This window comes from Bacillus rossius, chromosome 3, assembly GCF_032445375.1.
Source record: "Bacillus rossius redtenbacheri isolate Brsri chromosome 3, Brsri_v3, whole genome shotgun sequence".
Lineage (NCBI taxonomy): Eukaryota > Metazoa > Arthropoda > Insecta > Phasmatodea > Bacillidae > Bacillus > Bacillus rossius.
The window spans coordinates 123,709,379-123,723,814 of NC_086332.1; the positions used below are offsets into that span (position 1 = coordinate 123,709,379).

Below are 14,436 nucleotides of genomic sequence, written 5' to 3' on the forward strand. Positions count from 1 at the left end.
ACGAATGCAGCGTGGGCTCTATTTCGCCATAGCGATAGATTACACACCTGTAATTTTGCTCTAAAACAATGAGAAAACATCTACAATTTCCTTAATAAATGAGAAACAACTTCGCACAATTCCACGCGTCCGGCAAATGAAACAACGCGCATGATGTGGCCGCCTTGGCAACACAGCACAAGATGGGGCCCCACAGCCAGCATAGCTTGCCTCGCGGCGATGAAAGCAAATGTCGTTAACCCACTGCGACAGGGCCCCGCTGCGAGTGTTACTTATTTAGAATCAGCCGACTGTAGCCCGTAAATGAGCATAACTCGTCTCACACTTGCATTGTAAGCGTTGCGTACGGTGTAGTTTCAGTGTACGGCACTACGTGCATTGTTGTTTATGTCTAGTTATACGCGACACGTGTAACTACGTAATTAGCATCAAACATGGATAAAAAAAGAAAATCTCTCGAACTATCTTCTAAATAATTTTTTTTACAAGAGTGTGAAAATCCGTCCGTCAGCAGAAGTGAAATTGGTAGACGCTACGGTTTGACTCCATCTACTTTACTCACTATTTTGAAAAATAAGGAAAAAATCAGTCAGCAGCTTTAAAAGATTGCACACCAGGTAAAACAAATAAATTACGTGCTGCAAAACATATTGATCTTGAGGAAGCCTTGTTTACATGGTTTTCCCAAAATCGCGCACGAGGTATTCCGGTTGCCGGTGCTATGTTAAAGGCTGTGCAACTAGCCTTAAAAGTGCACGTTCCACGAATTTGCCACGGCTGATGATAATGTTGATGTGTGCGGGGAGTTGACGAACACGGAACTTGTCGAGCTTGTCTCTTCTAATCAAAACGAAGCGGCGTCTGAAGATGATGACAATAATGACGACGAACCAAGTGACGTATCTATTCCGTCGAAAAAGTCAATGATGGATGCACTTGACACAATCAGTCGTTTTTATCAGCATACAAATGCTTCGACGAAAGATCGAAAGATTAGATGAACTTCCAAGAGGTCCAGTCGTTTATTTTGTCCGAAAGTCTAGTGAAATCAAGGCAAACCAAAATTGATTCGTTTTTTAAAAAGTGATTTTTAATTTTGTGTTATTTTCCAAGGGTCTGTACAAGTGATTATTTTTGTGTTACTGACGAATTGTCGGAAAAATGATTTTATATAATTAGTATGGTTGTCCAATGTAATTAGAGATTTAATTTTTTTTTTTGTGTTTTGACATTTTTCATAGGTGTCAAAGTGAGTAATAATTGATAAATTTTAAAATAAATTTCACTACATCTTTGAGTTTACATATTGTTAGTAAGTATTCAAAACTCTGCAAATATGCACCCGATATCATCAGCTTAGCGCACGTATCCAGCAAACCAGCTGCGGTCAAAGCGACAGGTTGCGGCCGGCATGACCTTGCAACACCCCGCCCGCCAGTCACCATGTAAACAAACAGCTGTGCGCTTAGCCACGATGTGCGTGACGGCCTTATCACGGCCACGCTGTCTCATATTTCGCAGTCCGCATGTGCTGATATAGCTTAAAAATGTTATTTTACTAAGTTTTATGTATATTTCCTTTACTTTTGTTGTGAATTTACATAGTAAAAACAAGCCAGAAAATAATATATTTTAAAAATGCTACAAAAATAAGATTTTTTTTTAAAATTTTGGCTATAACGAAAATTCGCTATAACATAAACTTTTGGCGCCTTTATAAATTTACGTTATAACGGACTTTTACTGTACATCAATAAAAGGTTTTAAAGAACATGCAAGGCACTCACTCGCTCATATCTGGCCTTGTCTTTCTCAGCCATTGCTTCATACTTGGCCTTGACCTCCGGCGCCACATCCGACCACCTCCGACCCAGCTCCTTCGAGATGTCCCCGACTCCGTACTCCGGGTTCAGAGCCTTCACTTTGCTGCGCTCGTCGTTACAGAACCAGAAGAACGCAGACCTGCCAACACAAACCATTCAAGCGCCCTTCTTTACTATGGCTCCCCACCATCATGGCAGTCTACCTTATACCTTCAGGAACACAGAAGTAATCACATTTTTGCATACAATAAAACACACATAAGCTAACATAAGGTTTACAAGAAATACCCTACTACAAAATATTTAAGACACACACACACACAGCAATGAGATAATTTATTAAATAGTTTAAAATAAGAATAACTGTATTTAATTTTCCAAGCCATTCAAGTACTCAAAATTGCTTTAGACAAAGATGATAAAATTCACAAAATATACCATATTAAGGGGTCCCAACTACCTGGGCGCACACAGTGTACTGAGCTTTAAAAGAAACAATAAACAATGCAATCTGAAAACTGCAAGATATCCTAGTGGTGTCAGTTTCTGAAAAGCATTTAAGAATGCCTTGAAGGTGGATGGAAACAGTGTGACAAGAACCAAAAGAACCTGCGGAGATTCCAAAGTCACTGGGTGATCACGTGAAGAGATCACTGATTAGGGGAAGGGATTATTAATGCAGCTGCTTCCTGGCTGATAACACTATTCACGCTCTGATGTCAAAGTTTTTGAAATTGACGTACAATTTCGCCGGAATAACAAATGCTGCAACAAGTGTCTCAATATCAACAGTTAAGAGCGTTCATCAGAGCAGCAAGTTCTCAGCTCGCGCCTGGCATCTGCATTTGGGTATGTGAGTGTGTGACCGCGAAAAGAGCAAAAGGAGGAGACAAAAATGTGTCAGTTATCGCTCTCGTACGGTCTTCTCCACACCATTCACGAGGTGTTATCTTTCTTCCCCCCACCTTGCGGGCCCCTTGTCAAGATAAACCCTTCCCAAGCCCACGGACGCACAATAACCGATGCGAGCCACAGCCACAGTGCTACGCGTACGTATATATGTACACTCCAGCAGTTCACTCATCCTATTTAGTCTTGTTTCATATTAGTATATTATAATCACAAAAGTGAAAATGGTGTTATAATACATACCGCACTTTAACTTGAATACATTTTGAAATAGTTGTAGTGAGAAACTAGGAACTATGATAGAAAATGTTCCAAATTAGTTAATAATTTCTATAAGTGCAAATATTAATTTTTGACGTGACAACGTCTAATAAATCGATGAACTCCGGCTGCACACACGAAAAAGTGTCCCGTTACGCACATTGTTCCGTTACGCTGTCGGCGAGTGCAGTAATAATAGGTTATGTTACAATTGACTAAAAAATTATAGTGATTCATATAATTGATGATAGATATTTGATTACACTTTATTTATATGAAAACTTGTTCATAATTATATTTAAACTTTATAGCTAAACGCCAGTTTTTAAAATTAATTACAAGTCATCTACACATGAACTGTTTCGTCGACTGTTTATAAAGTGAAGTGAAAAGTTAATGTGGTTTTAATTGCTTATTACAACAACAATTTCGGCAATAAAGGTTAATTATTCTTTCATTTTTAAAATCTTATTACTAGTATAATTTCAAGTGTTTATTATTTTAATATTAAAATTAAAATGATTCAATTTTATTCATAACGTATGCAATAATTTCATCAATGTTTTGTTATGACGTCACGTTAAACTATCGTCCGTAAACCGACTTTACAGACAACCAATTTTTTTAAACGAATTAATTAATTGACGTGACAACTTATAATAAATCGATGAACGCCGGCTGCACGCACGAAAAAGGATGACTCATTGTCCCGTTACGTTCATTGCACGCTTGTGCCGCATCTATCTTCCACTCGTTTGGCCTATGAATCTACTATTATATTAAATAGGTTAAGGCGGGCTTTTCAAAAGTAGCTTTTAAATTTAGTACTTTAACTAAACTATTTTTATTAATTAATTTTTTTGGTTATTTTTCCATTTTTTTCAAAATAAAGAGCAATAAACAAAAAGAAACATAAAAGAGAATTTTAAAAATTTTTTAGAAATGTTAATATCAAGTTGAACCGCCTAACCGACGTGCAAGGGAATATACTATTTTATGGTACCAATTGAACATTCCAATTAAACAATCACTTTCATTCAAAAAGTTATATTTAAAATAATCTGTTCGTTAAAGTAATAAACATATTTGAATTAATGAGTGCAAATAAAAGTAAATTTATCAATTAAATTATAGATTTTATTTCACTCCTTCTTTGTATCCATACAAAATAGTGATAATTCAATTAAAATGATTAAATTTTATTCATAAAGTATGCAATCATTTCATCAATGTTTTGTTATGACGTTGTCACGTTAAACTATCGTCCGTAAACCGACTTTACAGACAACCAATTTTTTTTATGATCTTTAAATACTACGGACAAAATACGATAATCTAAACCCCCTCGTCTAAAGTCAGACCTTATTCTCCATCTGCATATTTCTCTAATCTCTGGATGTGACACAGAATTTAACATGAAGTACATGTCACCAAATTACAAGGTTCAGTTTCCTCTATGAGAAACAATGTAAAATCAAAGTCGGAGATATTAACATTTCAAATTAGTTTAAATTCATTTAATTTGCTTTATCTGGGATTATACAAACCAACTCTAGACTAGCCTAATCAATTACAGAGAACTCAAAGTTAAATAAAACAAAATATAGCTTGCACAGGCTTGTCAGTTAGGGTAAAGCACTTTACGATAAACTATTCTACATTGATGATAGTTATAGAAAATTACTTCACAATAATTGATGCAGCAAATTGAAAATTATAATATTGATGTTACTTTAATTAATCAGGAATAAATCTAAAGAGCAACACGTCGTTTGGAGTACCTACCTACTAATATTTCAAAGTACTTCACATACATATTTACATTGTCAATTAACAGTAACTTCATACCACTTTAATCCTTCTGTAGTTCCAAACATAAGTCAAAGGATACCGTGGAGTTATTCGTCCAAGCATAACATATAGGCATGACACTCCATTATTGTCTTCATTGTCATGGCGTTTGTTGGTAGGTAGCAGTAGAAATAACCAGTAGATCCTTAGACATCAACTCTATATTCGGAGTTTGACTAGCATCATGTATACCCAGGTTCTTCAAGGTATTATGAAATTTGAAAAATGGGGCTCTTTAATCCCTCGTCCTGAAGTTCGTGGTCCAGCATAATAGTCGAAGCAAGATATTTCGCAGGACAATTATAGGTCCGTAGTTTTCACTCTAAGATACACACTGAAGTCGCCAACAGTTCTTTTTTCAATCTCCGTAATAGCTTAGTTCACATTTTATACGATTAAGTATACATGGATCATAATTTTAATCAATTATAATCACCGTACATAATACAGTCTTACTGTATAAAATAACAATGATGTATTTGCTTCTTTCAAAAAAGAACCAAATTTTTTGCGTCTTCAACAAACATTTTTTTTTCTCATATATAAATTAGTAATACCCAATTTCAGCCACAAGTACAAATAAAAAATATGTAGTGTTGATAGCAACACAATTCGCATTTCGTAAACAAAATTGCATTTAGTATGGAACTAAATGTCACTTGTAATACGCGTGGCACCCACGCACACAATTTTTATACATTATGTAATTAGTGCGTTAGTAACGAGCGATAGTCATACCTGTGGACTACCTCGAAAACGATTTCTCAGTTACTTCCACAACTATCACCAACAGAAGGACAATGAAAAACAAAAATTACATAAACTACAGCAACACAGAAATTGTTCTTGGTTTTCCTGTTTTATAGCACAGACATTTTATCCTATGAAAACAATTTTAATTTACATAATTGCATGATTAAGTACCAGTACATAAGTTACAGTGGTTTTATTTTTACCAACGTAGGCTAACAAGAACACACGGCAAGGAACACTGGTCAAGATACATTAACACAATCACATATACAACATATACACAATATAACAAACGATGCGAACATAAATAAGATACAGTAGTGTACATTTAGAGTTGATATAGTCCTAAAAAAAAAAAAAAAAAAAAAAAAAAAAAAAAAAAAAAAAAAAAAAAAAAAAAAAAAAAAAAGAATAATGTGTTCCAGAATTTGAATGTAAAAGTTATTGTTCACATATTTGTCCAGTTAAAATTTAAATATTTTCTGGAACTTAAAAGTTACATTATTGCAATTGAACTAATTTCTGAACACAGGTTTTATTGCAAATGACCTTCCCAATTGTTGGTTTCAAATTAACTTCAAACTATAAAATACCAAGTCTTGGTGCTACATCTAAACACATTCGTATGTATTCATTGGAGGATTGAAACTCTCTGTACACCCTAAACAGCCAAAATTTAGACAGTTATACCTTACAGTCTAACAACCAGTCATCGTGTGGCTTATTACTGCATTCAAAACTTACTTACAACTTAATTAAGCTTATTTTATTATATAGTTATCCTTTAAAACACATTAAATTATCAGAGTTAGGAAAATAGAACATTTACAAATTTACAATTTTTTTTTTTTTTTTTGGTTATTTACGAGGGTGGTAATACTTCCTCGTAACCTGAGCTTACGCAGCAATGCCGCGGCGCGCCAGGTCAGGAAGCAATCTTTGTTCGTCTCCTCTTTGACGCTTCTTCGCATTCCAAGATAGGAACCGCGAGTATCTTTTGTTCCATTCTCACATAGGCACGGCAGTCCGGCGCGCCCAGCAGTATGCTATAAACGCGTGCAGTGCCTTCGGTTTAGGAAGATTACTCGAAATTTGTCGCGGTGACAATGGGTGACAATGGGGGACAAAGCGACAAAGTAACTGGCGAGGAACTACAATTTTTGCCTATTAAAACAGAATGGAGATTTGTCTATATTTCTTGGCTACAATGCCGTTTGAAAATGGCTAAAAATGGCAATTACAGTATGCTTTTAAAGCAACTTTCAATTGATATTTTCAAAATGTTATGAATTTAAAATGTTCACCAACATTTAAATTCTTTTAATGCGTCAACAGAAATGCTAAACGTGTAAAATTATAGTAGTAATCTTCCGAATCCTGGATGACTGTATTAGAAAATCTAACTCCATCTGATGCACGCTCTTAAACAAATTCTAGCAGAGGGATAAGCATGGACTAAAACCAGTTTGACTTTTTCGTCACTGACCGGTAAGAAAACCGAGCACAAGAAAACAGACAGTTTTACATATGGTGATGACACTGCACACATCAAAAAACAAAACTTCCAAGGATTTTATGATCTTCATATGTGTGGTTAAGGACAGCCTGTGTTTACATGATCTGTGCAGATATAAAAATTAATTTCACACACATCATATTGTAACTGCTCACACACAATTGGCTGCTGTTTACATTAGTTTCCAAACAACCAGCTATTGAGTGTTGTTCATACTCTAAAGTGCAAGGATCACATATGTCAATGGGTTAGATTCACACCAGGGTCTAATTCAAGTGGGTAAAGTGGCGGACTTTACCACAAACTAATGGGTTACTAATGCATTTGGCCACTGCTCCATGCACATTGTTTACCTTGGTGAATAGCCATATCACAATTCATTCACACATACACATCCAGAGCTTACCGACACTATCATGCAAGAATTTAGCTCTCATATGAATACAGAGTTAAAAAAAAAAAAAAAAAAAAAACTCTCATACTAATGCAAGTGTATGATAGTATTATACCAAAAGTGTGGTTTGATAACTCAAACATTATAATCATCGGTATTGACTTTCAATTCAAACATATAGTCAGTGTAGGAAATGAAGGAGCTACTCACAAAGATCTCTTGGGAGCATTTGGGTCCTTAAGATGTTTCCTCTTCTTGCCTCGGGTCTTCTCTCCTTTGGGAGGCACATAGCCTTCCATCTCTGTGTCGTAGCGCTTCTTGTCCTTCTCTGCCATCTCGTGGAAGCGCTTCTTCTCCTTGTCCAGCATGGTCTGCACAACAAACCAGCACTGCACTGCTCCTGGCTGCACTAGACAGGCACTCTACACATTACAGCTACAATGCGACAGTGCAAACTAACACATCGCACACATTAAATAGTAAAATGTTGTGCGGTTTTAATGATTAATTTATGTACAATGCGACAGTGCAAACTAACACATCGCACACATTAAATAGTAAAATGTTGTGCGGTTTTAATGATTAATTTATGTTTAAAAACTGATTACTTAAGAGTTTTGTTAAACAGCAAAACCAAGCTTTATGGCATAGTTAAACCTTAAAAATATTTTTTTTTTGCTAATTAAATTATTTTTAGATAGTTTTAAAATTGAAAGCACAACTGAAAATGAATTATATTTTTTTCCCTCTAATAAATTTAACCTATGTCAGTGGTTGAAAAACATTACTAGAGATATTTTCTTATTTATTAAGAATTATTATTTAGAGAATGTTAATAATATAAATCTTTTCTGGTCATATAACAAAAGTACTGTTCTACAGGAAAAGTACATGCGTGTGCACACATGCAAACACATACACACATGGAGATTTATACTGCAGTCTTCTGCCAACCTAGAGATCAAAATCATTATTAGCTAAAGGGGCATTCAAGTATTATGTAATGCAATTTTGGGGGAGGGGGGTCTTGTAAAATGTTATGATGCGTTACATGGGCGGGAACGGGGGTTTGAACAATGTGTTATGCAACATTGTTTTTTTTATTAAAATAAAAACTGGACAGTTAATATTTTCCAAGTTCGCCACCCATTTTTTTTAATGTTTTATGGGGAATCCCTCGACTGTATTGTACATCATTTTTATTTTGTTTTCATTGTCAGTAGTTGTTAGTGTGTACACAGAAGCACACTGCTGTAGTCAGTGTTGTTAAAGTGAGTTTATACTGTAATGTCTGCAAAAGAGGGAGATTTGCATTGTTAAAGTGAGTTTAACTGTAATGTCTGCAAAAGAGGGAGATTTGCATCATCAACTTTTGTTGGCTTATAAAAGCTCTCATGCTGACTTGCCGGCGCAACTTTGCCAAAAAAATGCCAACAAAATTTGGAAAACGGTTAAAGAAAAACTAAAAAACAAAGAAAAGTTTATAGAACATATAAATGACATTATACAAGAGTTCAAGGCGAAGGCTACAAAGAAGAAAGAAACAATGCTTAGTTATTTTATACAGGTAAGTTTACTGCTAACATGTAATATTACATATATGTTAGGTATGTAATACACAAACCAAACCTAGATTTTTGATAAAAAGAACTGTCATAGTATTATGTATTTTTAGCTACCTATTAAAACATCAAGCATGCCAGCAACACTATTGTCAGCAAAGTCCAATGTCCCACCAACTTTGCATACACTTCAACAAAAATAGATGTGTATGTACACTTTTTCAGTACAGTTTACGTTAACCTAAGAGGTTAACAATCTTGCTAACAGCAGAGAGTTGTGGATTCAATTCCTGCTAAGGACAAACATTTATATGAACTTAGAGATTTCAGACGCTGAAAACGTTTTTAATTAAGCTTTATTGTTTAACACACTATCCTGCTTATATACATATATGTATGTTCAATATTGCCTGTCTCAATAATACCTATTCTTAATTAATTTTTACTTAGTTTATAGAATTTGGATTCTGTAGATTCATCCCCGTGTTTATTACAATCAATTGTCGGAATTGCAGGAAGAGAGAGCACTGCCGTCAAACAAAAGATGAGAGCTATCCATGATAAGCCATGTGAGATTACAGATGAGGAAACTGTGGACAACTTGGACATCCCGTCTACGGAACCACATACGACTTCGATTGTTTCCGATATCACTAAAAATGATCCAAACAAACCGGCTCAAGAAACTCTTATGAAGAAAATTGGCTTACTTCAACAGAGAATAAATGTTCTTACTGAAGCAAAGGACACTATTATAGCCAAAGATGATGTTCACAAAGATATAAAAATAAAACTACAGAAAGAATCAAAGAAGAAAAGTGTTTTCAGAACAAAAAAAGACAGTGCCAAGCGGTCAAAAAATTTTGAGACAAAGAAAAACTCGAGAAAGCTGAATGTCAAAAAAACAATCCTGTGGCAGTAAAACCTCGATCTGGCCCTGGGCAGCCCCCTTTGGTTGACTCTCAACCTGCTCTCCTGAAGACCATAATTAATATTGCCATGCATTGCAGCGCTGCTGATTAATGCCGCCTAACAGAGATGATTAGGAGCGGTCTCACTCTGTCCAACCTGCATGAGAGGTTGTTGATGGGATTCCATATTTATTGAAGCGGCACATATCTTCATTTACTCCCACATGTTTCTAACACTCAAGAGGGAAGAAGGCATGTACGCACAGTATCAGTAAAGTTAGCAAAACCACAGTCCGAGATGCACAAAAAGCATGAGGACGGGAAATTCTGCACTGCTACAATTAGGTCCTTGAAATCTCTCGCGTCGCTTATGGGACCGCAGCAAGTATTTGTTGTCTCAAGATGATAAGGCCCGTGTATCAATAGGTTTACCCGCAGTGAAAAGTCAGAGCCCTCTTTTAATGCATGTGGAATACAGAGTACAGGGTGTCTACCAAATCTAGTAAATGAAATACCCTGATTTTTCCAGGTTTTCTTTAACACAATTACGACATTCCACGAAACTGAAAAAACTGCATAACAATACATTGACGGGTTTCAAAGTATTTCAACTTACTTAAATTAGTAAAAAAATTACCTACTTCCAGACGTGGCCAAAGTGACTCAATTGATGGCAAATAAAACATGCTGCTACAAATATTTCACACAATTACTTTTGCAAAAAACTCCCGTCAATTTCGCAGTGACTCAACTTTTGCGTCTATTGCACTTGCTTCAGAACGAGCCAAATCCAACACTCGAGCCTTCTTAAACTGCAATGCCTTGATCTCCTCTTCAACTCTTCTTTTTTCTGCCTTCTTCTTGTCTGCAGCTTCCTTTTTTTTTTTAGTTTTGTTTGCAGGGCTTCCTTACGCCTACAACTAGCATTTCTTACATACTGTAACATGGACTTGTTGATATCAACATGCTCTACACCTCCAGAACGTTGAACAAAGTCGTACACTTGTCTTTGTGCAATCAGTGTTTCTTCCTGCAAGTTTTCAATCAGCAGATTATAATTCACTGAAAATCCTCTTTCCAATGATGCATTTCCATTGAAAGTACCAACATCATCCTCACAAACTTTAGAAGGCCTGTTTTAGCAGCTACTGTATGTGCCTTAAGAATGAGCATCCACAGTGCTTCAGAATCTTGCGAGGAACAAACCAACTGATATGATCACTCAATGTTATCAGCTTCTTGTCCTGATAGCCACCTGTTTCGAAGACAACATTATAAACTGTACTTCACACGCTGTTTCCTCACACCCGAATTTAAAGCCACAGACGGACATAAGCAGGAAATTCCCATGGTATGTTTGTACTTCAGGGGAATTTTGTCTTTAAGTTTTTTTTACCATAACCTTTGGACAAGTCCTAACATCATTTTTCAGTAACAGGACAGACTTTTCTGGTACTTTCTCTTTCTTGATGGCATGGCGTACTGCATAACCCAACTTGATATTGTTAGCAGTCAATAGATTTTCCTGGTTATCTACATCCAATCGAGATACATTGTGTTTGTCCCTAAAGCTCTTCAGTACCTCTGGTTTCACAAACTTTCCTGCCAAAGTTAACAAAATGTCTAACAGTGAATCATAGAGAAAAAGTGCCATGGGTGCTTCACTTTGGAACATTATAAGAAACAATTCCAGCTCTGATGCTAAAGAGTGGAAGAATGTCAATTTTACTTCTAGAAGACTATCTTCAAGAGCACTTTTCACTACATTGAAAGAGACAGATGAAATAGAAACTTCACTAACAAATTTATTTGGGTGGGGTAACGTTTTCATGGCACGCTCAGCAACTGCAGTATTCCATCTGATTGCACAAAATTTCTTGGGAAAAAGCTCTGATCCAGTTATTCTAATGTAATCTGCCCTCCATGCAGGTACATGCTTAAACAAAAAGTAACTGTGCCTCAAAAAAACTAACAACGTCCCATTGTGTAGCAGAAATTCCAGTTTTGAAAGCACCATGGACCGTATGAACCCACAGCTACCAATTTCTAGCAATTATGGCGAATCTTCACCAAAAGTGTCTGTGATACGTATTTTCAAAGCTAACAAAAATGCCCAGTTTACAATGGGAGCATCCATAGATACTTAAAATTAAATGCATCTGTCCGTATAATCTGAACGTGGGAAGCATATGCCACAGCACGTACGTCAGCAGGATAACAGACCAGACTGAACCAGTTTGTATCACGTGATTTGACGCCACTTTCGAATCCGAAAATGTACGTGGGAACTGTTTATTATTTGCCATTCAAAAATAAAAATGGGAGGGGACACACTTGATGCTACGTTAATGCAACCTGATCAATAAACAAAAAAAAATTGCCAACTACAACCTACCAAACAAAAATTCCCTGATTTTTGAAAAAATTCCCTGATTACAATATGCCCTGATTTTTCCAGGTTTTCAAGGGTCAGTAGACACCCTGAGAGTACTTTTACCTGACCATGACTGGGTCGTGGCAGAGCGGCACAAACTTATTTCTGTATACGCCGGCGTCAACGTGGATCCTGACGGTTTCGGTAAGGAAGAAGCTGTTGGTTACAGCAGGTGTACACACATATCCATAAGGAGTGGGAAACACGCATCCTCCACAGCGAACACCCATGCTTATGATTTTGAATCACTTTTATCAGTACCTGCATTCAAATCCTTAATGATGACAAAATCTAACACCGTGAAGCCAGTGATCATCCTTTTAGATGGTGGGCAGGAAGAAAGTCCGCGTTATCGGAAAGTCAAGAACTTTGCCATTTAACACTTAAAAAAATACAACCTAGATGCCCTGTTCATAGCAACTAATGCGCGGAGTGCATAAACCAAGTTGAGCAGAGCATGGCCCCCCCCTCAGCATCATCCTGCCGCATGAACATTTTGGTTCTTATCTCGACAACAAAGGAATTACTACTTATGATGATTTAGAAAAACATAATTTTCAGCACGCTGGGGGGACACTTGCTATGAAAATAGACAACTACGATGTTTCGGCAGAATATAACAAAGCCGGAAGATATCTTGCAGGATCCAGCAAAACCCAATCTAGCGTGGTATAGCGCTCATGTCTGTGAATCGCAATATTTCTTGCAAGTGATTAAATGCGCAGACAAATCCTGCTGTTCCTGCTCAAGGAGTGCATTGAAATCAATCTTTCCGAATACTTTTCTGCCGCCACCCTGCCCAATCCTTCAAACCCCAAGCAAGCTAGTGGTACATAGTCAGCTAAACAAAAGACCATGCAAGTTTTCACCACTTCTTGTGAGGTTGTCCGTTGATATGTCACCTCCTCTAGAAGGGTTTAAGCAGATGCCTTAATATTTCTTTTGTCGATCAGTACAATTCGCCCTCAAGAACAGAATATGTGCAACCTGTGGGATCTATTTCACATCCCACAAGAGTGTGCAAATGCACAGTCATTACATGCATGGCAAGACTCCCCAAGACAGTCGTGAAAGTACAGTAAGGCCACAGCGACTCGCTGCCAGAAGGGAAAATGAGCTTCTCTGTATTATGTGCTGCTGTGAAACATCGTCGGAGGATGCCAATTGGCTCGGCAAAGACAAAGTTTATGGAAGTGGTTTAACAATTCCAAAACCCTCTTCGACTGTTCTCCGGATGCCAGTAATGAAAGAGTGAGTGGTTGGCAAACCAGTGGACAGAGGAGCTGACTCCAATACAATTTTTTTATTAAGAATACAATTTTATTTTGACTAAAATGTTTTATTTCAGTTAGGTTTCTGTTTCTAATTGCATAGCCAAAGATTAAGATAAATAAGTTATTTTATTTTAAGAGTTTATTAGTAGAAAAAGGTAAAATAGGAGAATACACGAAAAGAACAATGCTGGATAAAGCCAAAAATGTATGTAAAGACAGGGCCTAGTTAGGAAAACGGCATAATTAAATATAAGATTAGTAGTAAAAGTTTATTAGGACAAATTTCAGCCCATTTTAACATATTTTAAACTTAACCAAAATGTTTATTACAATATGTGTGATTTTTTATTTAAATAATATAAATAAATAAAATAAACAATATATGCATGTATTGCGAGTTAGAAATAGCTTGTTTTATTTATTATTACCGCAAATGTGATAAAAACAATAACAAAGGTATTTAAGCGACTTTCCGGTACTTTGCGCAACATAATTAAGACTTTTAGGCAAAAATGGTCACTTTGGTGTTATAAAACGTTTAAGGAGGAGTGTGTGTGTGTGTGTGTGTGTACAGAAAAATGTTATGGTGCATTACATGGGGGGGGGGGGGGGGGAAGCGAGTGTCAAAAATCTTTAAAAATTGTGTTACGCAATACTCGAATGCCCCCTAATAAAATTATGATGAATTAACTGCCACTTTAAAAAGTAAGAACCTAGTTGCTCATGCTACTCATTATAGAACTTACTT

At 36.4% G+C, this 14,436-nt stretch overlaps 1 protein-coding gene across 1 annotated transcript in view; it reads right to left on the minus strand.

Moving 5' to 3' along the window:
• Nucleotides 1-14,436, minus strand: part of LOC134531220 (high mobility group protein DSP1) — a 35,315-nt gene that overhangs the window by 14,379 nt on the left and 6,500 nt on the right. Inside the window, exons 3-4 of the mRNA XM_063366886.1 lie at nucleotides 7,718-7,878; nucleotides 1,788-1,962 (exon numbers count right to left, since the gene is read on the minus strand). Of these exons, the coding sequence (XP_063222956.1) occupies nucleotides 1,788-1,962; nucleotides 7,718-7,878 (336 nt within the window). The remainder of the gene's footprint in view (nucleotides 1-1,787; nucleotides 1,963-7,717; nucleotides 7,879-14,436) is intronic.